The sequence below is a fragment of the Misgurnus anguillicaudatus genome, chromosome 21 (genome assembly GCF_027580225.2).
Source record: "Misgurnus anguillicaudatus chromosome 21, ASM2758022v2, whole genome shotgun sequence".
Lineage (NCBI taxonomy): Eukaryota > Metazoa > Chordata > Actinopteri > Cypriniformes > Cobitidae > Misgurnus > Misgurnus anguillicaudatus.
Genome location: NC_073357.2, coordinates 28,929,942 through 28,955,523, shown reverse-complemented (window position 1 = coordinate 28,955,523; position 25,582 = coordinate 28,929,942). Strand labels below are relative to the sequence as shown.

General features: G+C 39.4%; 1 protein-coding gene across 10 annotated transcripts in view; it reads right to left on the bottom strand.

Moving 5' to 3' along the window:
* zanl (zonadhesin, like) overlaps positions 1–25,582 on the bottom strand; it is a 69,694-nt gene that overhangs the window by 3,669 nt on the left and 40,443 nt on the right. For 8 of the 10 annotated variants that reach the window (XM_073858762.1, XM_073858761.1, XM_073858767.1 and 5 more), the window contains 38 exons: positions 19,701–19,903; positions 19,484–19,625; positions 19,323–19,370; positions 19,040–19,233; positions 18,811–18,955; positions 18,382–18,626; positions 18,117–18,265; positions 17,903–18,031; positions 17,678–17,816; positions 17,456–17,597; positions 17,117–17,313; positions 16,890–17,028; positions 15,849–15,965; positions 15,373–15,497; positions 15,122–15,267; positions 14,787–14,930; positions 14,572–14,679; positions 13,761–13,930; positions 13,114–13,316; positions 12,875–13,016; positions 12,442–12,689; positions 12,177–12,354; positions 11,670–11,774; positions 11,004–11,102; positions 9,312–9,488; positions 8,669–8,871; positions 7,676–7,820; positions 6,844–7,085; positions 6,311–6,475; positions 6,048–6,175; positions 5,491–5,762; positions 4,472–4,680; positions 4,242–4,386; positions 3,502–3,749; positions 3,188–3,317; positions 2,891–3,092; positions 2,396–2,557; positions 2,089–2,219 (listed from right to left, as the gene is read on the bottom strand). In XM_073858762.1, the coding sequence (XP_073714863.1) occupies positions 2,089–2,219; positions 2,396–2,557; positions 2,891–3,092; positions 3,188–3,317; positions 3,502–3,749; positions 4,242–4,386; positions 4,472–4,680; positions 5,491–5,762; positions 6,048–6,175; positions 6,311–6,475; positions 6,844–7,085; positions 7,676–7,820; positions 8,669–8,871; positions 9,312–9,488; positions 11,004–11,102; positions 11,670–11,774; positions 12,177–12,354; positions 12,442–12,689; positions 12,875–13,016; positions 13,114–13,316; positions 13,761–13,930; positions 14,572–14,679; positions 14,787–14,930; positions 15,122–15,267; positions 15,373–15,497; positions 15,849–15,965; positions 16,890–17,028; positions 17,117–17,313; positions 17,456–17,597; positions 17,678–17,816; positions 17,903–18,031; positions 18,117–18,265; positions 18,382–18,626; positions 18,811–18,955; positions 19,040–19,233; positions 19,323–19,370; positions 19,484–19,625; positions 19,701–19,903 (6,216 nt within the window). The remainder of the gene's footprint in view (positions 1–2,088; positions 2,220–2,395; positions 2,558–2,890; positions 3,093–3,187; positions 3,318–3,501; positions 3,750–4,241; positions 4,387–4,471; positions 4,681–5,490; positions 5,763–6,047; positions 6,176–6,310; positions 6,476–6,843; positions 7,086–7,675; positions 7,821–8,668; positions 8,872–9,311; positions 9,489–11,003; positions 11,103–11,669; positions 11,775–12,176; positions 12,355–12,441; positions 12,690–12,874; positions 13,017–13,113; positions 13,317–13,760; positions 13,931–14,571; positions 14,680–14,786; positions 14,931–15,121; positions 15,268–15,372; positions 15,498–15,848; positions 15,966–16,889; positions 17,029–17,116; positions 17,314–17,455; positions 17,598–17,677; positions 17,817–17,902; positions 18,032–18,116; positions 18,266–18,381; positions 18,627–18,810; positions 18,956–19,039; positions 19,234–19,322; positions 19,371–19,483; positions 19,626–19,700; positions 19,904–25,582) is intronic. The other 2 variants (XM_073858768.1, XM_073858770.1) reach the window with 2 other exon arrangements.

Genomic DNA, 25,582 nt, shown 5'->3' with positions numbered 1-25,582 from the left:
TGCTAAAACTATGCTACTGTAAAACTACATCTTAGAGCTTTCCAATGATATAGTTTGTCAACATTTTTGTAGATTTATAATAGGATATAGTGTTATGAATATATAACATTAATATGCATTCTTATGGGGGGGGGTCATGTAACAAAACTGTCACTACGTTATTTCTATCATCAGATGACTTTGAAATATGAAAACTACATTCTGAGAGCTTTCCAATGATGTATAGTTTATCAAGATTTTTGGGGTTTAGAGGTTTAGTGTTAGAAATATGTAAAAACAAATTGAGCCTATATGTGGGCCCTTGACCTTTTAGAAATTGACGCTCACTACGTCATTTCTTTCCCAAAATAGTGATGATATATGAAAACTACACACTAAGAGCTTTCCAATATATAGTTTGTCAAGACTGAAAATTGTGATGAAATATAAAAACTACACTCTTAGGGGCATTCATATATCTCGTCTTTTGCACGCTCAAGTTCGCAATTTCAAATGTAGGTGGTTTTCCAGGCGCGTCCGCACCGCATCGAAAAACATCTCAACTTTTCAGAATGCCGAAAGCGCACCACAGGTCATGTGACAAGAACCAGCCAACGCGGTTTTAGACGCAAAATGTGAACTGCCCCTTAGAGCTTTCCAAAGAGATAAAGTTTGTCAAGATTTTTAAGTGTAGGATAGGGTATTAGTGTCATAAATATGTAAAAACAATGTGGGCCCGCTTGAGGGCCCGTGACCTTTTAGAATATGATTCACACTTTGTCAATCTTTTTCCAAAATGATGATCAGAAATGAAAACAACACTTAGAGCTTTCCAACGATATATTGTTTGTCATGATTCGATAAGAATTTATATGCAAAACACTGAAGTAATAGTAGGCGTCCCGCTGGTGGGACAGTGACATTTAGTAGGACTATCAATGATTTGAAACATTCTTATCATAAATGAATCAATTACTCTCCCTACATAATTTATTTTATAAAACACTGATGACATCTGTATTCTAGAGGCTTAGACCTTTCCAACAATATATAGTTTGTTGAAACAATTAAGTATTGTGAAAAGCGCTATATAAATAAAATTGAATTGAATTGAATGATTTAATAAACATTTACATCCAAAATACTAAAGTAAACCTAGTTTTTCCTCTAGACGAACAGTGACAGTTAGGTGGTTTTAATTTCATGTTTTAATGTCAAATAATTTCTCAGGACCCTCTTTTGTTATAAATAAATGTTGATAACAAGTGCCATTTCAATTGAATTTACTTCTTTACAAACGGCCCTACATTAAATAATATAATGATTTAAAATGTAACATTAGTTTCAATTCACTTAATTACATTTTTAGATTTTTGGGTAACATTTAACAACAAGGTTTCATTCATTAATTAATTCATTATACAGATAAGCACTATAGGGTGTTTTCCAGGACAGGGCTTATCCTACTCCCAGACTATAATTCATGTTTCAGCTGCCTTATTTAAAAACACCTTGTATTGACATATGTTAAAAGATATCAGTACGACGTATAAACGACTTAAATGTCCTAATCTAACTAAGTCCTGGATTAATCTACACCCTGTCCGGAAAACCGCCCCTAAATGTTTACAACATTTATAATTTTTTGTTAATGTAAGTTAAAGGTGCAATGTGGGACTTTTAGCGGCATCTAGCAGTAAGACTGTGAATTGCAACCAAAGGCTCAGTCCATAGTTCACCCCTGCCTTTCGAAACACATGGTGAAGCTACGTAAACTGCCACAGGACAAACACGTCATCATCTTACACAACGTAGTTACAAAACACGCTCCGTAAAACCGTTTGTCCGTTTAGGGCTACTGTAGAAACATGAAACTGACTTCCATGTAACAGGACCCTCGGTGTATATAGAGAAAATAGGTAATAAAAACAATACAGTTCATTATGTAACGCCCCTGAAAATATAGTTATGTATATAATATTGCATTTCGGTCAAGAGATTCTTGAAAAGTCCTACATTGCACCTTTAAAACAAATATAGCTGTTCATTCTTAGTTTTTGTAAATGATGTATTGTATTTGTTGTGTAAACGAACACAAGTCTGTCATACCGCAACCAAGCTCTTGTCGCCACGGCCCCAGTTTGACCCCCTCATCTTGGCAAGCCCGAGCGTAGACAGCGTAATTTTCACAGCGCAGTACTTCACTGCCCGGCTCAGCACACAGGTCAAACACACAGTCCCTGTAATAAACACATATGTGTGATCATGAAAGATCTCTATCGACACACACAATCTTAGTCACTATATCTCATCATCTCATTCAAGTCAGTGAAACGCACCTCTCCCATACATAAATATATGTTTTTATCCGACGGTTACATCAGATAGTGCTTAAGAGATTAAGACATATACTCACTCTTGGAAGATGTCTGGAGGAATCTGAGCATTGCAGGCAGCAAAAGGACCTGCAGGGTCGCTGAGAGCCCCACACTGTTTATTCCCGTTTAACTCATTCAGCTGAGCTTCAGTGCAGCCGGTCGTCTCGAAGCCTGAATCTGGATCTTCCTCCACTTCACGCCTAATAGAGGATTTACGACAAAAATTGTTTCCTCTGTTTCTCATGAAATTTATTTTGTAGATAATGCTCAAATGTCTATGCACAATTATAAAACAAAGATCAAATAAAATTTTTTTGGACAGGCAGTTGACAAGTGTTTTCGGCATACACGGGACCTCCTTTAAAATATACTAGGATGCACCTCATGTTGTTTTGGAAAACATCCAGCATGCGTAGAGTAGTACTGTAAATAATGGGTGGCTAAAATAAAAGCTAGTTTTAACCGGTTTTGGTCACTGGATAATAACCATACTTCCTTTAGACTTAAATAGACTAGTTTTAAATCTCTCTTACTTGTGCAGGTGTACCACGTTTGGTAGTACTGGGGTGCGAATACGCATTGCATCTTTATCATTCACTCTCCAGCTGTCTCCAAACTCATTGAGGTTGCGGACAACTGTGCCGTCTGGTTTTGTGTATTCATTATTGGAGCGTCCATCATAATTGCCACACAGTCCGAGCACACGAGATTTGTATACACTGGGCAGAGTCACCACTTTGGGAGGGTAAACAGAGAGAGACAGATGAGATGTCGTCCTTCAATAAATACAATTTTTGTTTATTTATTTCGTGCCAATGTGTATTTCTTACCTGCTTGTATATTGCCATCAAAGCGCACAGAAAGGCCGAAGTCAGTTGAGAGCATAACAAAGCGAGACTTCATTTTTATGCTAACTCCCTGTACAGGACTGTAAGGTGGAGAAATGTTCTCACCATTTACCTGATGGAAGAAAACCATGCAACATGCTATATCAAATCACTATATAAAAACACTTTTTTAAAGTTTTTACATGAGTAAAAACATATGGGTGAAGTCTCTATGTCAAATATGTATATGGTGTAGTGCACAACTAATTATGGTTTGTTAAACTGCTATTGAGATTACACATGTCCAATGTCCTTACCAGCACTTTCTTTTTTTGAAGCATGCGAACAGTGATTCCATACACATCCACATAAACCTCACGAAGGAGAGAAACGCGACTCAAGCCTCCTTGCCGTTGGTTTTTGCCGCGGACAGTGAAAGGTGTGAGGGAGCTGAGTGGACTGTTGCTTTGGGTTAATACATAGGTATAGGGTCCTTGGTAATGGTGATTGAATTTGTCAAAGGTGCGATAGTGAGGGTCTCCAGCAATATTGCAGTCATCAAATTCTATAAGAAGCAAAAGAGATTCTGGGTTATCTAGGTGTATAAATACTAAAATAAGCTGTCATTAAACTCAGATGCAAGTATTAAATAGAAGTAAAAAAAATCTGGTGAAATACAGTAAATAACTAAAGAACACATGCAATTTATATGTACATAACAAAGAAATGGTTAAAAGTTTAAATATGCAGGTGATGTAGATAATTTGTACATTTCCTAAAGTAAATAAATAAAAAAAACTTTATCATTGGTAATGTGTTGCTAAGGACTTAATTTGGACAACTTTATAGGCGATTTTTTTAATATTTAGATTTTTTGCAACTTTAGATTCCAGATTTTTAATTGTTGTATTTTGACCAAATTTGTCCTATCTTATTAAACCAATGGAAAGCTTCTTTTTTCCAGATGTATATGTCTCAATTTCGAAAAATTGACCATTATGACTGGCTCTGTGTCATAATTGTCCACATTCTCAGTATTTGTCATTGCTCAACTCACTCTCAGGTTTACAGTATCGGTCTCCATTGTTGTCCAGAGCACAGACTGAGTTGTCGTCACATTCAAACGGCGTGCAAGACAGCTGCCCTCCAAGACTACAGCTGCACTTCTGGCTGCAGTGCTCTGTTACCCACGAATCTCCCACCTGAGATATATAAATTTCATTAGTGCAACTTTTTGGGATGGAATGTGATATGAAAATGCTGTTGAGGTCGAATTTTTTTACTTACATCATGATATTCTCCTGTGCTGTCAACACATCCACAGCTTGAGAGTGGGACACACCTCCCATCACTTAACACAAAACCTGCATCACACTGGCAACCTTCTACGCAGCTGTTTGGCGGCAACGGGCAGAATATGGGGAAAAGGTCGGCACAGGTGGGTGGACATGGCACGGTGCAGTCAGAATAGTGACTGTTGGGAGGACATGGGAGAGCTGGAAACACACAAAGGAAAAGTTTGAATGCACAAAATGATTGATAATTGAATTAAACAAATTAGCATATTCATATTTTTATCAAGGCCTACAGGTATCCGTGGAGTGAAATGCACAGATATTGGGAGCCACCAAAAGGTTTAAAATTTTTTGGTTTCATATTTTGATAGTTCAGTCCATTTTGTGCTTTGAGGCCATCTATACAAGTTTTATATTTACAGTCTTTCTCTTCATTAAAATATTGATGACTTTAATGAAATGCTTTACGTCTGACTTGCAATACCAAGCAAATCATGTTTATGTCTGTAATAGCAAATATTTTCCACCTAAAGCTTTATTTCAGTGAAAATGCAGCCAAATAGGCTTTATGCCAAGCTGCACTACTTCCTGAACTTCAGCCAGCTTCTTGTTTCCTGTCTGCCATTATTGGACAAACTGATTAATCCAGGTGTGTCTGATTATTGTTGTTGTGACTACTGAGGTCAGGCACACCTAGATTAATCAGTTTGTCCAATAATGGCAGACAGGAAACAAGGAGCTGGCTGAAGATCAGGAAGTAGTGCAGCTGGGCATAAAGCTTATTGCAAATATAACTGTGGTTATTGAGGATGTGAATGGTGACATTAAGGTAGCTGTCTATGGCATTATTATGAATATCGTAGGTCTTGGGTTGGCTTTCCAAAGCAATGCTAAATAAGAACATTGTTTTTTTGTTTCATCAACATCACATTTCTTCTGCCTTTTTTAATCTTAAACATATTCTGTCTAATGTCACACTGTCAGTTATCGCTATCTGACTCTTTCACTTACGGCAGAAGGTGTTGTTCCTCCAGCTGATGGTGACTCCGCTGCTCTGACAGGCCTGTGCGTAAGCCTCAACGTTATCGCAAAGAGTGGACTGCATGCCATCATATTCACACATGTCATAGACACAGTTTCCAAGGAAGGCCTCTGGAGGAATGAGAGAGTGACAGGGCTTGAAGCGGTCGGACAGGATCGGCTCTCCACACTGTGACCTGTAGATCTCTTCTTCGTCTTGATCACAGTTAGGATGGACATCAGGTCGTAAGTCGGGCTGGCAGCTGAGGATGGAGTAAAGAGGATTTGGATGGATGAGCACAACCCAAAAAATAAAAACAAAACATCTAAAACCCACCATAAATGCATGTATTGTATGTGCCTGACATTTCATGTAAAGCAAATTACAGTGCATTCAGGGTCTACTTTTTAACAGTTTGTGTATTTATTTGAAATCAAATCCACAGTTTTGCAAAAGCCATGCTCCACCAGTTGAGCTACAGAAATATATTTATATATTTAACATGGTTGACATGGTTTGGTTGGTTTGAATATTTTCTGGTACTTACCCAGGATCACTGTCTCCCTCAGCCTTCCAGCTGTTGCCAAGCTCTATGACATCCTTGGCAGGTTTGCCGTTGGGCATCAAGTCATCATCAGAGGAATCTCCATTGTAGTTACCGCACATACCACACACCTATAGTGGGAAAGTTAAGGGACAGTGAAATGTGTACTGAAGTCAATGCTTTAAAACTTAATAAAATAGTCTGTCAAAGAAATATCAGAATTAAAAATCAAATCATCAGTAAAAAAACTTTTTCCAGTTTGATACCTTGTTGAAATAGTCTCCAGGCACTGTGATCTCAATGTGGTGCACTCCATCAAACTTCACAATCAGACCAAAGTCAGTGTCTAGTACGCTGTTTACTCCACTAGTAAACACTTTCGCCTTGGCTTCTTTGATGTCATAGGGGGTCTTTATTCTACGTTCATTGAGCTAGTTGATGGACAAAAACAATCATGAGAATACAGATTAAAACAGACCAAGTAAACAGCCGTTGGGTTAAATTAAGCCAGAAATATTTTACATTTGAGTCAACAATGGGTTAAGTATTTTAGGTTGAAACAACCCAGCACAGGTTAAATTACAACCTGACGGGCTGGACTCGTCCCTATTTGACCCAACCCAGCATTTTTTAGAGTTTAATGACATCACTTAATACCCAACATGATAATCTTATCTAGTAGGCATACAGTTCTTTGTTCTCAATGTACAATATAATGTCTTATCAGAGGATGGCATGCAAATGCAGCTTAGTTAAATGCCCTTATCCATCTTTTCCTCTTTACATTCAGGGCTCTTACCAATACTCTGCCACTTTTGCTGAGAGTGATGTTGGCAGTGGGCAGATGGATGGTCACAGAGCGAACATACGAAGCTTCCGGCAGACCACGTTCTTCGTTCTTAGCCACGATGGTGAAGGGTGTGACCATAGAGCTGTTACATATCGCCACTAGCGTGTAAGTGCAGGTACCCATGTAGGTGTGCATGATGCCATCAAAGGTGTAGTAGTGAGGATCACCAGCGATGTGACAAATGCCCACTCCTGCACAGAAGGGAGATGGTAAATTAAGATACGTATTTAGCATGCACAGGTGAAATTTCCTTTACTAGTTAATGCAATGTGGGGTATCTTTTATTCTTGTTTTGAGCTATGCTTGCGCTAGTTCGAATGAGTATGCTAAGATCTTATTACAGTTTATTTTTGATTATTGTCAATTCGATTCAAGGCACAAAATAATTAAAGGGACACTCCAATTTTTTTTTAAATATTGCAATTTTCCAGAATGAGAGTATAGTCCTTGCCATATCTGCCTAGAAAATTGCAACTTTTAATTTTCCGTCGGTCTTAGTACACGATGTAACTACAGAAAAGTCATAGGAAAAATATCAAAACTCTTTGGGGTTTTTTAGCGCGATGCTAATGGTCTTATCAGATTCAATGGATTATGCTAAGCCATGCTAAAAGTGGTACTGCCAGACCCGGATATTGGCTGAATAGATTCCAAAACAGTAAAAATCAAAATGTTTAACTCTAGGGGAACTGGAAAATTAGCATATTTTCAAAAAAAGTGGAGTTTCTCTTTAATGATGAAAACATTACTGAGTGTAAGTTTAAATTGGTAGGGTATGTACCTGTGTTGACGCAGCCCAGTTGACCTTGATTGACCTTACATTCCTGAGCAGGACCACACTGCCATGCCTCACATTTCACAGTATTGAACGGTGAACACACGCAGCGCTCTGTACAGTCATCTTTCGTAAACCAGCTGTCTCCAACCTAAAAAACACAGTCACACATTTATGACAATAAAATGGGGAATTTTAAATGAAAAATTTCAACTGAATAATTGAAAATTGGTTTGTGGGATTGTGACAGAAATGCCGGTGCCAAACGATGTACAAAAATGTTTATTAAAATGTAATGTTCATGTAAAAGGAAAACGGCAACACTTTTTAGTGTTTTTGTTACACATTGCATAAACTTAATATAGGAATAACAGTAAATTATGCATAATTGCATGCAACTAAACCCAAACTAAACCTAATCCTAACCCTGTAGTGCATTAAACATAAGTTCGTAGATGTGACTGAGTACCTAAATGCGTCTACACTGTAACAGGCCACCTTAAAATTAAGTGTAAACCAAAAATGCATAATAAAAGTACCCACAACAATGTGAATTTCAATGTACCGTGTTTCTGAAAGGTTAAGACTTAAAATCTGAGGTAGTCTTTAAAGCAGGGGTCTCCAACTTTTTTGTGAGCAAGGGCTACCACAATGGATAAAACTGGAGTGCTGCTACTTTTTGATATAGTCTACTCAAAACTTTTAATTTTATTTTATTTTACTTGTTAATATGTTTTATTATTGTTAAAAATGTTAACATACATGAACCAAGCCAAGTTAATTGAAAAACATATGTAATAAATAAACATTACAATTGAGACTATTAATAGAATGTGCTTTGGCACCACGTTGGAGACCCCTGCTTTAAAGTCTTTCAAGAGGGGTCTGTGTGATAAAGTTGGGAACCTTTTTAGGAACCTTATCTTTGTCTTAAACTTATGAAAACAAATGTAAGAGATGCGTTTAGTCTGGTTATGAGCTGAATTACTAGTAACTTACAGGTCTGTAGTTGTTGTCTCTGTCAGTGCAGCCACACTCGCTGAAAGCCACACACTTGTCTCCACTCAGAATTAAACCAGGGTCACACACGCATCCCTCAACACAAGGCTCAGAACAGATGCCTTCAGATCCAGGGTCCTGACAACTGGCTGGACACGCTGAACCACACGGCTCATAGTGACTACCAACAGGACATTTAATAGCTATGATAAATGTAAAAGATAGAGGGGTGTTAAATGAACCACTGGTATGAGGAAGCGGGCAACAAAGAAAAAAACTGAATGAAAAGGGCAGGATAAGAATGGACTGGGAAATGGGCAGGAAACAGAGGAACGTGGGAGAGACAGAGACAAAGGTACAAATCTTTAAAGACATCTATTTAGGGAACAAAAGAAATAATCAGGTTCATTTAACACTCACTAATTGAAGGGGGAGCTTTTCAAAAGGTTACCAGGATACAATAAATTGCAGGCTTTAAAAAAGGTTTACAGAATTCCAGTGGGGCACAAGACACAAACCCCTAAAACTAAAACATTACTGAACTTAAAAAAGAACTTTTAAAGGCATGACTTTGACTAAAATGTAGCCCTGTACCAAAGCTTCACACACGTAGACAGATGCACACGTATACTAAAACACTTACGACAGAAAGTGTTATTTCTCCAGTTTATTGACATCCCAGCTTGAGCGCACATGTCAGCATAGCTTTCGATAGCTTGACACAGGGCAACTGCACTGCCACCCGTGCCACACTGATCAAACACACAGCTCTCAAAGTAAGGATTGGGGGGCACCACTGCATGACATGGTTTGAAGATTCCTGGAAAGAGAAATGGCTAGACATTAATGCAAGGCAAACAGGTGTTATAGGTCATAAAAACAGCCAGTTAGTGTATACTGTTGGGAAATGGAAGGCAATAAACAGATGGACTTTTCCAAGTTAATCTTTAGGCAAATTTTATTAAGGAAAGAATTAATTCTCTTGTACATTTACATCCTTAAATACTCTTTTTGATGTGTGTATCATTAGGTTATTGGTAATAACAAGGTGTAATTTACCAAAATCATTGTAGCCAAAACCCCACAAAAATACTTAAGAAACAGTTCAATTCTAAGAGAAACACATGATGTTGGCATAAACCAGTATTTCTATGAAGAACAAATGGAGAGTTTGGTTCCAAAACGCGATAAATGCCATTTAAAAAAAAATAGTTACCGCCAAAATCAGTATTGTATCAGGTGAGTATTAAAAAGTAAATTCTTCATTTTACGCAAAATCCGATATCCGGCATGTTTTTCTGTCATCTTTTATCCATTTTTTCCAAAACGCGATAAACGCCACTCCTCCTCCTCTGCAGAATGCAATAAATCCGCTCAACAAATCACAGCGCACCATTCAACGCATTGTAAACAATAGTGGCGACACAGAATCCTGGTTTTCCTCATCTACTTTGTACTTCGTGATCAACAAACAAACACAAAATAATACTTTTTATGGCATTGATAAACCTGTGAAGGTTTTCTGTAAGCCATCAAAATGTAACAATTTACGTGAGAGGCACTCGGGTAAAGGAAAAATGCCGGTGGCTTGTTCTCAAACGGCAGCATCAAGCTGCTTTCATGCTAACACATCGACCCCAGAGGATCTTATAAAAAACTTTCCATTATTTTACTCAAAGTCAATAAAAATCGAGCAGGACCAAAACATTTTAAAGCTGATCGCTGTCAAAAAAGTTCAGCGACGACGTCCCAAGGATGACAGCAGCAATGACAGTGTTCTTAATATGACAAAGTAAGTTTTTGATTAATGCCATTAATGTTTATTTTTTTAATCAGCGGATACCACTAGTCAACTAAATGAATATAACATGGCAAAGATGAATGCACATTTATATATTGATTCAATAGATTTATAGCATTTAAAAAAAGAATCAGTTTTTATAAGTAATCTTAATAGAAAATCTAATTATGGATTTGAATTTTTAATGTTATTATAACCTAAATGTGCTATGTGAACGTTTGTAGCAGAAAATAGTGTTTTTCATCTCGTCACTTTCTTGGTACAGAAAACACCTTTTTACCGAAATTAGTCAAAATGAATTTATTGCATTTTGGAACCAAACTCTTCAAGTGCAACCTTATTGTTCAAAATAAAAGAGGGAAACAAAAAGTGGCACTGCAGTAAATATGCTGTATCCTGTAACTGACTTCAGGATCTAAACACATTCATTACAAATTATGGTAAAGGCTTTGAAAAGCATTTATGAATCTTTACTGTGACTTTAGCATTAATGTGTGTTTAAAAGTAAATGAGTGAATATATTATGTGTCTCACCATTGGGGTCAGTGATCATGCCACAGCTGGTAGGTTTCTGGGCTTCACTTTCGATTTTATCATCACATTCAATGTCTCCACCACCATGAGAACAATCTGTGGAATGAGTAAGCATATATTAATGTGTAATTATAAAAATTACTTCAATCTTTATCCTTGTTTCCCAGTTAGTGCACTCTATAGAAAAAAAGAAGTTATTCTTATTTGGGACCCTGGACCACAAAACCAGTAATAAGGATCCATTTTTTGAGATTTTTACATCATCTGACAGCCAAATATATATGTTTTCCATAATATATCGTTTGTTCGGATAGGACAATATTTGGACCTATTGATACAGCTATTGAAAATCTAGAATCTGAGGGTGCCAAAAAAACTAAAATATTGAGAAATTTGCATTTAAAGTTACGTACTTAGCATCACATATTACTAATAATGAATACTTTTTATATATATATTTACAGTAGAAAATTTACAAAATATCTTCATGGAACATGATCTTTACTTCCTAATGATTTTTGGCATTTAAAAAACTCAAAAACCCATACAATGTATTCTTGGCTATTGATACAAATATACCTGTGTTACTTATGACAGGTTTTTTAGTCCAGGGTCCCATTTGTGTAGTTGCAATGTGCATGTTTTAATATTATTTCACTCACTCTGGTCTGTCATCGGGCACCTGCCAGCTTTCTCCAAGCTCATTGGTGCTGTCTGTTGGTTTCCCATCTGACTTGATGTTGTCATCATTCGGATTACCATTATAGTTTCCTATCATATATAGTTGTGATTATTAAGATTAAAAATGAAAACTCTGATCAGACTATTTGGTTGGTAGTAGTATTTGCATACAGTGTATATGAAGAGTTTCGTTGCAAAACGAGATTAATCCATTTTTTAACATTTTTGTCAAAACATGTTTATTGTTATGTTATCATGTTATTATTTTGTTTTATGGTGCTACTTAGCTGTATTTTTTAAGTTATGAAGGTTTAAATCAAAACAAACCAACTGCAGTTGCATTGAAATTAATTGGAATGCACAACCAAAAAACGAGATTTCTGAACAATTAAAAAAACGGTGGTTATCTCGTTTTGCAACGAAACTCTTCATATAAACATTTTCATACTATTAATTGCCCTAAATCTGCAATATAACTGGACAAATTCTTACCACAAAGTCCACATAACAGTCCGCTATAGGAAGAAGGCAGGGCAACATCAGCATGGTGATTTCCATCAAAACGGACACGTAATCCAAAATCTGTGTCGAGCACCACGAATTTGCCACTTAGGAAGATCTTAATTCCATTAGGAAGTGTGACAGGCACAGTGACCTGAACTCCATTCACCTTCAGAACATACAAAGAAGTTCAGCATGCGAATGCACTCCACCTTTAATCTCCTCTAATGTGTTAAATCTCAAAAATGTCTCTTACCTGAACTTTACGGCCTTTGCCCAAAATGACCTTTGTGTTGTGGACATGGATGATAACAGATTGTACATAAGACACTTTCTTATTATTGTCCCTGTGCTCGTTCTGTGTCTCGACAGAGAAGTACGGCAAGCCGGAGGTCTCATTACAGGGCTTAGTAACAGTGTAGGAGCAGGCGCCCATGAAATGATGCACTTTCTTATCAAAGGAAGTGTAATGAGGGTCACCAGAGACTGAACAAATGCCAGAATCTACAGGAAAGATAAAAATGATTAGCCTTCATAAAGATTACATTATCTTGCTTAAGGAGTGTCAACAAGTATGTGCAGAAACAGCGTGAGTGAGTTGATGATTTGATATTGTGAAAGGTGCAAAACTGATGTACCAGATAATGCATGTAAATTATATTATGTATAGCTACTACTTAAGTTTTTACCAAGAGCTTTGCATCCATAGTCTCCATCCTGAAGCTGGCAGCTCTCAGTAGGCAGACAGCTGGTGTTATAACACTGAATAGTTCCTCCACCCTCACATGTACACTTCTCTGTACAGCCCTCAAGATACCAGCTATCATTCACCTAAATGACCACATTGATTGAATAAAGTGAGAACAAGCACAATGATAAACCTGTTTCTCAAGCAGTAAGAAAAAATATTTTTTTAAAGTAAACTCACTGGATGGTAAGAGTCTGAGGAGTCCACACAGCCGCAGTCTTTAAGTGGCACACATTTATCATCACTTAAGATGAATCCAGGGTTACACTCACAGCCTTCAACACACTTCTCACTACAGCCTGGTGGTCCGTTGATACCCAGACACGTCTCTGGACAGGAGCTCACACATATGGAGTAATGGCTGTTTGGAGGGCAAGCCAGAGCTGGAGAAAAAATGGAAAAGGTGAATGAGTAGGGATGCAGGTTCGAGTTTGGAATTAAAAATTCCATTAGTAGTAAAAAAAAAGGATTAGTATCAACATATATTTTTAACATATATCATAATGTTTTAGAAAAAATATTTCAAATCACGAGATAAAGAAAACCAAATACGTCGATCCTTTTAGCAGCATAATAAAAGATACTGAGCCATACTGCTGCATAAATAAAACCTAAATGCATTTTGTAGTTGAACACTAGCTTTATTCTTCCAACCTGAACTGCAATAAATTATAAAGAGAGAGGAAAGCAGGCTCTTTACTGTAACAGAAAATTTGATACTTTCTTAGTAAATATAATTTAATTAAAGTGAATATAATGCCATATTATCTGTTTTGTATGAAGAAGTCTACACTTTATGCTGTGTAATATAAGAGATTATGACTTACGGCAGAAGTCTGGCTCCCTCCACTGATGGACAGGTGCACCTGCACTCAGACAAGCATCAGTGTAAGCTTGAAGCTGATCACAGAGAGTCTGCTGTAGTCCCTCATAACGGCACATATCAAACACACAGCTCTGGAAGAAAGGCAGTGGATCCACCACCTTTATACAGTCCCTGTGAGGAGCATTGGTGAGAGAAAGTGTGCAATGGTTAAGCACTTAAAGATCTCTGTAGTCTGTTAGCTCATGTTTAAACAACATGATCTCACAAAGTTCCGTGGGATAGTCACGGAATTTTTTGCTCATTTTTCCGTGACATTCTCACGGATCTCCGCATATTTCCGTGGCCCTGCCACGGACTTTCTTTTCCGTGGCATTCTCACGGATTGGTTACTCAACTGCTTTTTCCTATTTTCAAACCATTGTCGCTTCGGTTTAGGGTTAGATTTGGTGCTTGCGTTACTTTGTCACTGTAAATATTGGTTTATACACTTTTTTCTGATGTATTATTTTATATTTTCTAAACTTTAATCAATTGTCACCTGGCATTGGGGTTAGAGTTGGGTTTGGGTAGGGATGTCATTTTATGTAAATCTAACCCTAAACCGAAGCGACAATGGTAAGAAAATAGAACAAAACAGTTGAGTAACCAATCCGTGAGAATGCCACGGAAAAGAAAGTCCGTGACAGGGCCACGGAAATATGCGGAGATCCGTGAGAATGTCACGGAAAAATGAGCAGAAAATTCCGTGACTATGCCACGGAAATTCGTGAGATCAGGTTGTGTTTAAAACAATGTAAACACTAAAGCCAAACCTAAATGGTCCATTGTTGTCAGTTATTTTCCCACAGTTCTCTGGGTTTGACACCAGATCCTCCAGCTCAGGATCACAGGGTGGGTCAGGCCCTGTGTCAGGCTTGCATCTGAAAACACAACACTGATTTGTGATACATCATCAAAAATCTGATTGACCCAATCATCAAGACTTTTTCTGCAGTTGATAAAATGAAAAAGAGGCCAAAGTACTGACGTTTTGTCCTCATCTTCATCAGTTTGCCAACTGTTACCAAACTGATCTGAGCTATCGGCTTGAGAGCCATCTGGCTTAGTGAAGTCATTATTGGGGTTTCCATCATAGTCTCCACACAGGCCACACATCTGATCATAGTAGGAACTGAAAAAGTAAGAATGAGAAAGAGATTAAAATATATTTAATACTTCAGATGTTTATTGTTTGCGTTTGTAAGATGTATTAGTGGTCGATGACATTTAGCAATCATTGTGGGGTTTAAGTGTTTCTTGACAAATACTTTAGTTCAGAGTGAAGGAAATATTACAATGAATTTGTTTTCAGAGCTACAGTACCTGGGAACAGTGATCTTGGCATAATGGTTGCCGTCCCATTTCACCTCCAGACCGAAGGGAGTAGTGAGGATAACATATTGACCAGCAAGAGAGAGAGACATGAGCGGAGATGGGGAGTGAGGGAGGGAAACCCTGTGTCCATTTACCTGAATGTGTAAGAGATAAAGAGCAACAGATGTGAATAAACTCAAGACTACAGAATACCTTCATTAAATGATGGCTTAATTTTGACAGCAGTTGTGAATACTGACCAAAGTTTTCCTGCTTTTCATCATTGTCACAGTGACACCATTGACAGTCACATAAAGTTTCCTCAGGTAAGAAACACCAGAAACTCCTCTCTCTTCATTCTTACCCTCTATTGAGAACCAGGGGCCTACAAATCCAGAAGAGGAAAAAACACATCACTGTTTTAAAGCTGTATACCAATAGACCATTTCAAAAGATGTAAACAACACTGGTCCAGAAACACTTCCTGTTTCAGTTTGTGACTGTTTTTTTATTTCACATATATCATTATCTTTAAGATTTTTGTTTAATTTTTTGATTCAGTTCTATATGTTCTGTTGGTTGTATTTTATCCCAATATTTATCTAGTGTTAAAAAACTGAAACAGGAAGTGCTTCTGGACCAGTGTTGTTTACATCTTTTGAAATGGTCTATACACTAACAATAAGTGTCTGACCATTAGTTGTTTATTTATATTCTGGTTTTGGATTTTGCTTACCAGTGTTGTTTTTGCAGGTGCGAGCCAAAGTGTAGGTGCAAGTGCCCATGAAACTGAAGTATTTGCCATCAAAGCTGTTATAATGAGGATCACCAGAGATAATACAGTCCTGAGAATCTAGAGGATTTAGATGAAGTACAAAACAAATATTTTTCAAGTATATTTCAAATATGAACCATTTGTTAATAACTAATAAACATGAAATTTGAAATAATTAAAGGAATAGTCTATCCTTTTTTCCATATTGAACTATGTTATTACCTTAACTAAGAATAGTTGATACATCCCTCTATCATCTTAGTACGTGCACGTAAGCGCTGTGGCGCGCGTCGACACTTTGATAGCATTTAGCTTAGCCCCACTCATTCAATGGTACCAAACAGAGATAAAGTCAGAAGTGACCAAACACATCAACGTTTTTCCCATCAAAGACGAGCAGCCACACGAGCAAGTATGGTGGCACAAAACAAAACGTAGTGCTTTTCTAAGTGGATTTAAAAGGGTTACTATATTGTATGGCGGAATAGCACTTTTGGGAGTACTTCGACTCGCCTGAAAAATCCACTTCCCTTCTCCCTCTCATAATGAGAGGGAGAGTGTTACTGCGCCGAGTCCAAGTACTCCCAAAAGTGCCACTCCGCCATACAACATAGTTCCTCTTTTAAATCCGCTTAGAAAAGCGCTACGTTTTATTTTGTGCCACCATACTTGCTCGTATAACTACTCGTCTTAAATAGGAAACACGTTGATGTGTTTGGTCACTTCTAACATTATCTCTGTTTGGTACCATTGAATGAATGGGGCTAAGCTAAATGCTACCAAAGTGTCGCCGCACACCACAGCGCCCACATGCACGCACCAAGATGATAGAGGTATATATCAACACTTCTTAGTTAAGGTAATAACATAGTTTAATATGGAAAAAGGATAGACTATTCCTTTAAATGTATATGATGGGATCTGTATCACTGCAGTGAAATGTGACCATATGGTTATATTTGGGTATACAGTTAATTACAGTGAGTCAACTGTAATACTGACCTTCTGGGTAACACCCGATGACTCCATCCTGTACACCACATTGCTCCATTGGTGGGCAGTTAGCAGCATTACAGGTAACAGATGGAGGCTCACACTTACACAACTGCTCACAGTCTTTAGTGTAAAACTCTTCACCTGGCTGAAACCATTCAAAAAGTAAATATAATGTCAGTAAAGTGCACAAGTTATATCTTGTGTATATATTAAAACATTGACAGTTTCCTCACCTGGTAGTACTGTCCATTACGCATGCAGCCACATTCATCTTGTTTCACACACTGTCCAGCACTAAGGACAAACCCAGGGTCACACAAACATCCTTCAGAACAGGGTCCAGTACACTGATTTGGTGGAATTGGGTAACAGGATGGTTGGCAAATTGGGACGCAGGATTCAAAGTGACTATTGGCTGGACATTTCAGAGCTGTGGAGGAACACTGCGTGTTAACCTGTGATTTATTACGCTTATTCACTATGTCTGGTTTTAAAGCACAGGCCATTGTCAATATTTACACATGTATATTATGGTGTCCTTGAGGAATACTGTATGTATTTTTCAGACTTACGACAGAAGGTGCTGTTTCTCCAGGATCCAATTGTGACACCACGTTGCTGACATTCATTGACATACGCCTCTATTGCTTCACACAATGCAGACTGAGCACCATCCAACTCACACACATCAAACAAACAGTCTTTGAAGAAACCCTATACACACAATGTTAAGACAGTATGCATTAGATGTTTATAATTATGCTTAACAAATCATATGATTTTATTTCACTCACATTGGGGTTGACTTTTGGATGGCAAGTAGCAAATGGACCTTTGCTGTCCAATATGATACCACAGTAAGCAGGTCCTTCATACAAGTCCAGCTCAGTATCTGTACACCCAGGTGATGGGTCAACCTCTGTTTTATCACAACTGAAAGTAAGAATCAAAGATTCATCTATAATATCCATTAATATAAATATTCTTGTTAACACTGTGGGCACTGCATGTTGTCTTACTCAGGGTCTGTGTTCCAGCTGTTACCGAAATCTTTAGGGCTTTGGACGAGTTCACCAGTGGGAGTACGGAAGTCATCCTTAGGGTCTCCATTGTAGTCTCCACACAGTCCACAAAGTTTGTCCTCATAGCTATAAAATCATGCAGAGACATTTAAAAGTGAAATACAAGGTCTCAAACAATCTCATATAGAAGGTTTAAATGAATCATACTTACTCTTTGATAACTTTAATGTCCATGTAGTGGTTTCCATCGTAACGTACTGTCACACCAAAATTTAAGACCACTGTGTATTGTGTACCAGCCATGAAAATGTCAATGCCATTGACTGGAGTAAGAGGGATGTTCACATTGGTACCATTCACCTGAGAAAAGTCATACAACATATTGTACCTTTCAATGTGTCACTAAACATGAAATATATCTAGAGTTATAATAGTGAACAGACATGGCCGTGTATAAATCATCAGCAATCGTCTACCTGCACAATCCCTCCTTTCAGAATGGACACTTTTACTCCAAATGCATGGACATGCACAGCTTTTACATAGCTGATTGAAGGATTGTTGTAGCGATTCTCATTGTCTGTGTACACAGCGAAGTACGGCACATCTGTGCTGTTACAAGGCTCAGACATCAGGTAGGAGCAGTTCCCCATGAAGTCATAGCGCTGTTTATCAAAGGTGGTGTAATGAGGATCACCAGAAGAAACACAGGTTGAGGTTCCTGTGAAGAAAAATCCAATGTATATTAAACAGATTTGAATGCAGAAGAACTGACCTCATGACAAATGTGTACACTCTTTGTATTAACAGGTATGAATTCGTAAGTTGGCAATTGCCAAAAGTAAATCTAAAATCAAGGCTTTATTTATTGTGATGTAAGGGGAGATTGTAGTTTCTTGTCATACCTTTAGGGTAGCAGCCATGAACGCCACCAACCTCACGACATTCTTCTGTCACAGGGTCACAGGTGTTGTCCACACAGTCAAAGGTGTAGTTGCCAGCACAACGACACAACTTGGAGCAGCCATTTCCAAATATAATTTCACCAGGCTGAGTGGAAACACATACTGAGTTTAGAGCAAAGACTTTGGTCAAAGATAAAAATGCATCCTTACATAATGACAGCTCACATACCTCAAAGTAATTGTTGTTTTCATCTAGACAACCACACTGTTCAATTGGAACACAGCGCTGACCACGAAAAACAAATCCTGGTTTACAGAAGCAGCCGCTGATGCATGAACCTGTGCAATTTGTTGAAGGCCGGTCGCAGCTAGGAATACAGGCTGGACCACAATCAATGTACTCAGCATTTGGAGGACATGTCACTGTCGGAAGACATGAAGGCTTGTTTAGCTTTTCTCATCTCACATTTTTAACAGCTATAATTGAGGAAAATAAAACAAGTGTGAAATACCTGGTGGTGGTGTAGTAGTTGGCTGAGGTGTTGTTGGTTTAGGTGTTGCTGCAAAGAATGCCAAAAAGTATGTGTTAGTTTATATATAATGTGTTAAGATGTGTAAACAGTGTACCAGGACATGTAAAACTTCATTCTGTATAAGCTACTGTCATTGTTACCAAGAGGTCTGCAAACATAGTCTCCGTCCTCAAGCTGGCAGCTCTCAGTAGGCAGACAGCTGGTGTTATAACACTGAATAGTTCCTCCACCCTCACATGTACACTTCTCTGTACAGCCCTCAAGATACCAGCTATCATTCACCTATTGAATAAAAATAGTAAGAAATCTATCCAAACAAGCACAAAGATAAACCTGTGTTGTTTCAAGAAAACTCACTGGATGGTAGGAGCCTGAGGAGTCCACACAGCCGCAGTCTTTAAGTGGCACACATTTATCATCACTTAAGATGAATCCAGGGTTACACTCACAGCCTTCAACACACTTCTCACTACAGCCTGGTGGTCCGTTGATACCCAGACACGTCTCTGGACAGGAGCTCACACATATGGAGTAATGGCTGTTTGGAGGGCAAACCAGAGCTGGAGGAATAAAAATGAAAAGAAAAACATTGAATGATAAAGAAGGTTGAAGTGGGGGTTCAGATTTAGTTTTAATAATAAAATGCTAACATAAGCCAAATAAAGGATTTTTGGTGGCCTCAAGGGAGCAACATAAGGAGGTAAAATGATTAGCTTAATCTAGCTCACTTTGAAAGACAGAAAAGCAGTTTTTTTCCATGGTGAATACAAAACTGCAGAGTATCTGTTCTGTTTCATTACTCCTGACCGCCAGAGGCAGTGCTAAAGCACTAGTGAATTATCGCAGCGCTAGCTCGATAGGTTGAGATAATATACCAACCAAGTCACATGGTGACAATAAAAGACCTACCAGCTCAGCCTTCTGCCTCTTTCGCTTTCTCGCTTGTTGTGATAGGTCATTCTTCTTTAATTTTCATGCCGTCAAGTGCAGCTTACCTAAGCAACGAATTTCGTCCCCGCAAGCTGTGACAGCGCGCTATTTGGAGAGCTCTTCTTTGCATCGAATCGACCGGGTAAACACTCGTGCCTCTCGGTGCTATCCTGTGGATAGTGTTTTTTCTATGGTCTGTTATATTGACGGTTCCCCATAATTTTTATTTTTTACATCAGACGGATTTGTATGACTGTTTGGGTCTCTCGGTGCTATCCGGCGGCCGGGGTTATATCGTTACAGTTCCCCGTTAATGCTGTGAGTTTTTACGTGCTCTCGGTATTATCGGGTGACATTTTTCATATTATTACACTTACTGTTTTTCTGTTAGTTCTCCTTAGTTTATACAGAGTTTGTTAAGCATTGTGCCTCTCTGTGCTATCCGGTGGCTAAGTTAGTGTTCTACTTTTTCCGTAGTTTTTTGTGGTATCATGGCACAGGGCTCTATTGCCACAGGTTTTCCGTTAGCATGAAGCTGTGCCTTAACACACTCTTGCCCGTCGACGGCCATGATGTATGTCTGTCATGTTTGGGAATTCATCATTTAAAAGAGGCTATTACGGACCCCTGTTTGCACCGTAGTCTCCTGCCCATGTCGGAGAGACGGCTTCAGCTGGCTGAACTGGACCATAAGTGTGCAGTAAAGTTTGGGGACAAGGAGTCGCAATCTGCAAGCGTAAGGGTAGCGGTGATCCCAGTTAAGAAAAAGACTACAGCTCAGAACGAGCAGTCATAAGATGCCTCTTTTTCTAAAATGGTTGCTGTCCTTTTGTTTGAAATGTCGGAAATAAAGCGCCTTCTTCAGACATTCCAGCCTGTGATACCTGCAACCCGCAGACATTACACAGGAGGATGAGGATGTTTCCAATAAGTCTTGTGGTCAACGAGGCGAAGAGTCATCTGAGTCCAGTGCCGAGGATCACTTACCGTAAAACTTCAAATAATAGCCGAGTCCCAAATAGACGCCTGTCTCTTTTAGACGCCTGGTGTGACGACAGGTTTGGGTAAATAAACGCCTGTCTCAAATAAAGGCCTGGTCTGTTTTTTAGTTTCGGGTTGTATTTAATCTTCTAAAACCCGTCAGATAGTTTGTTTAAGACAGTTCTATGGTGCAGATTGAACACGCTAAAGTTTTTTTTGCTTACCGGTAGATGTCACGTGACAGACGCAGTCGTTCCTTTACTCATCACTATGACAACACAACAAGCTTCGTCGCCAGGATTGAGGTGATGATGACAGTAGCGAAGTGGCAATCGGGAGAGTCAGGACTTTTCCCGGTGGGCCGGTAGTGTTTTGGGGCCGCTGATAATAGCCGGGCTTTCAGTCTTTTGTCATGCATGCACTCCCGCCACACATTGTATTTCTCACGCGGAAACACTATTTATCATATTTAATATGCTGCAGCGCCTAAAATGTATCTGGCCGCACTGCTCTCTCTCTCAATCAAGCCCGTCTTCCCTAGAGTTCTAGTCGAGCGAGCCAATACAAAAATAAGAAAGAGGCTACACAATAGCCAATTAGAAAATAGCACTGTTGTATCTGGGTAAGATTTCACGCAACAACCAATAAAAAAACATATCATTGTTTGCTTTATTTATACTGCCAATAATTTAAGACTGTTGTTATTACACGAACTAATTTGTTAAACACATTCAAATTAAAAATAAAACGTAATATGTGGTAACCTTCTGCTGTCATGCTGGAACAATTAAATTAAAAGCCTGTCTCTTATAGACGCCTGTCTCTTTTAGACGCCTGGTGTGATGATAGGTTTGGGAAAATAAAAGCCCGGCCTATTATTTGAAGTTTTACGGTACATCAAAATACCCTCTCACGGGCCAGATCCGATAATATTATACAGCTGCTTGCTCATTTCCGGCTAGGCGCAAGTTTGAGATACAAGATGGTGTTACAACTCATGGGGATGCTGACTGCGGCTGATTCGGTTATCCCAATCAGCTTGCACCACCTTAGACCTCTCCAACGGTGGAACAACAGTCTTTGTCTGAGCCCTGCCAGACATCTTCATCGACTGGTTTATGTCTCGCACAGTTGTACGCCGGCATTGACACTTTAGAATCGTCTGGTTTTCTGATGTCAGGTGTTCCTCTTGGGATAATTCCTTCCCGTCGAGAGGTTGTCATGGCCGATGCTTCCCTACTCGGGTGGGGAGCATCGTGGAACCAAAGGGGTGTTTGTGGACGCTGGTCCCCGGCCCGGTCCAGGAATCATATAAATCTTCTAGAACTGCAGGCAGTTTTTCTAGCTCTGCAGCATTTCTTGCCAGTTCTGGTAGGCCGACATGTCCTCATCCAGTCTGACAACCCTTAAACAGTGTTTCATTTGAACCATCAGGGTGGAATGAGGTCCCCCGAGTCTCTGCGTCTCACCCACAGAATACTTACCTGGGCGCTCCCTCAAATAGCTTCATTGAGGGCCGTTTATCTTCCAGGGTTGCACAGGTGGCGGATGCTCTCTCCAGGGACCTTCTACATCTGTGGAATGGAGGCTTCACTCGGATGTAGTGTAGATGATATGCCAGCGGTTTGGGGAAAGCAGAGGTAGATATTTTTGCAACAGAGGCGAACACTCACTGTTGATGGTGGTTTGCGAGAGTAGAGACATCCAGCACATTGGGACAGGATGCTCTATTCCAGGAGTGTCCAAACTGTCTGCTTTATGCTTTCCCCCTGGTTGCACTGGGAAACCACAGTGTTGCTAGTGGCACCCTGTTGGCTGGCCAGGCCTTGGTTCACTATGCTTCTTTCAATGCTGGTGGACAGACCATGGCAGCTTCCACTTTGGAGGGACCTGTTTTATCAGATGGATGGAGCAGTTTGGCACCCCAATCCAGCCTGTCTACAGCTTGACTTCTGGGTTGGACTATTTTTTGACCGATCTGGAACCTGCTGTTGTACAGACTATCACCAGTGCTAGAGCACACATTAGATCTATGTAGCACTTTGGAAAATCTTCTCCTCATGGTGTGAGGAGCGTGGGTTAGATCCTATTTGTTGTGAGGTTTCAAGTGTTCTTAGCTTTGTACAACACATTCTGAATTTAGATAAAGCAGACTCCATGTTGAAGGTATATGTTGCGGCCATTTATGTGCATCATAGACCAGTTAATGGTTTTTCGCTCGGTTCCCATACATTTGTGAGCAGCTTTATGAAGGTGGCTAGAAGGCTGTGGCCAGCAGCTCATAATCCCAATTTTCCTGGATGGGATTTGCAGCTTGTTCTGGATTTTATTTGTCTGCCGCCGTTTGAACCTCTGTGGACAGCTGACCTGAGATGGTTGTCTTTGAAAACTGCTTTTTTGTTGGCAATGGCCTCTGCTAAGCATGTGGGTGAGTTACAGGCTTTGTCTGTTAGTGAGTTATGCATGCATTGGTTGTCGGAGGATTCTGGTGTTGGTCTCCAGCCAAATCCTTCTTTTCTACCCAAGGTCCTACTTCCACAGTTCATAAACCAGTCTATCACTTTGGCAGCTTTTCAGTCCATGCCGCAGTCAGACGGGTCAGATGGTCATCTTCTGCTGCTACTTGAGCATCTCCATGTACCTTTGCCAGCTTCTACAAGCTCAACATTGTTACCCCTTATACTGTCAGTTCTGCAGTTCTCAGAGGACAACCTTGATTTTCAAAAGTGGGTGGCATTCCTTATGACTATGTTGGTAGGAGTCATCCACTAGTGCTTTAGTAACGCCTCTGGCGGTCAGGAGGAATGAAACTGAATGCTAATTACTAGGGTGCATCAAATTTGAATGGGAAATTTTAATTCCAAAATATCATTTTGGCTGGCATTGTATTTTGTTCCAATTAACATAAAAATGACTTTTGCAATGTTTTGAGGAATTCCAGTGAGATTTAGGGGTGCCACCTAACACATGAACTTTGGTGAAATTTCGAAAAATGGGAAATTTTTAGTCTAATTGCCAAAAGGTTGACCTGGAAATGTTGAGTACAGTGAACTTTTATACAGTAACATGTTCGGTAGGGTAATCAAAGTAAAAGTTGTTTGTTTGCCCTTTGGGCATTTCTCAGAATTCAACTTTTAAGATTCTCTATTCAATTGTCCTATAGACAAAATTAATAGGGGTCAATTGGAAATGTTCAAGTGGCCTCACCCTGAACTTTGTGCACCAGTGATGGATGTCGGCAACACATATTAAGTTTAATTGACTTTATTGTACCACTCAAGGGGCAATACTGACACAATAGCACTAAAAGTGGTTGTTGGCTCGTAATCATAGGGGAACCATTTTAGTATAGCACCTATGAAGAACCATATGGGGGTGATATAGCACCACTATAGCACCAGATATGGTTCTATATAGACCCTTTCAAGGTTTGTAAACATTGAATGACTATCGGGTGCGCGCGCAGCATGAGGTCAAACTGTTTTACAATTTAGGCTTTCTAGTTTAATCTAACAGGGCTGAAAAATGACGACTTACCTCAAATGAAGTGAGCACTACAAACACAAGCCTCTTTGATCTTTGCATTGTCCCAGTCTGCACTTTTAATTGCTTGCTGCCACAGATGTTGTACTTTTTGTTTTTGAGATTCTGCAGGAATCCGGAAAAACTTAACGGCAGACCTGGTGAGATTTTCAAAGCCCACAACGCAAGTAGGCATTTTTGACGATGCCGAATAATACGCAACTCAATCTGCTGTAATGACTTTTCTGACCCCGACATGCGCAGTGGGAACCGCCTGTGACGTGAACTGTGAAGGGGTCTATAGCACAACATGGATCTATACAGGTGCTACATAGGTGTTGTATGGCACTTAAAATAGTTCCACTATGATTACGAGCCAGTGAACCACTTTTGTTTTTAGAGTGATAGTGGCTAACTTACTGGCAACCAACATGGCCTAATGGTAAGAGAGCTGACACTAAATTAACTTCAAACTTAATTGCTTAGTCTGTGCCAGAATCTGCTTCACTGAGCAACATCACCAGGGAGAAAGAGAGAGGAAATGGAACCTGAACTCTGAGCCTAGCCAGTGCGTCTCTCCGCAGATATGTCTCCCCACCTGCTACCCAAGAGTAACATCCTATTCAGGGATTAGCTTGCGTTTGCAGCGGAGAAGGTTTGGCTGTTGGTTACGTTCATGTTCAACTGCCTACAGATGTGTAAACAAGGTAATCTCTGGTGAGCATGATGACTCCACCTTCAGGTCTGTGAAAACCTGGTTCAGGAGGACCTTACCGAATGGTTCCGACACCCAGACCAAAGCAGTG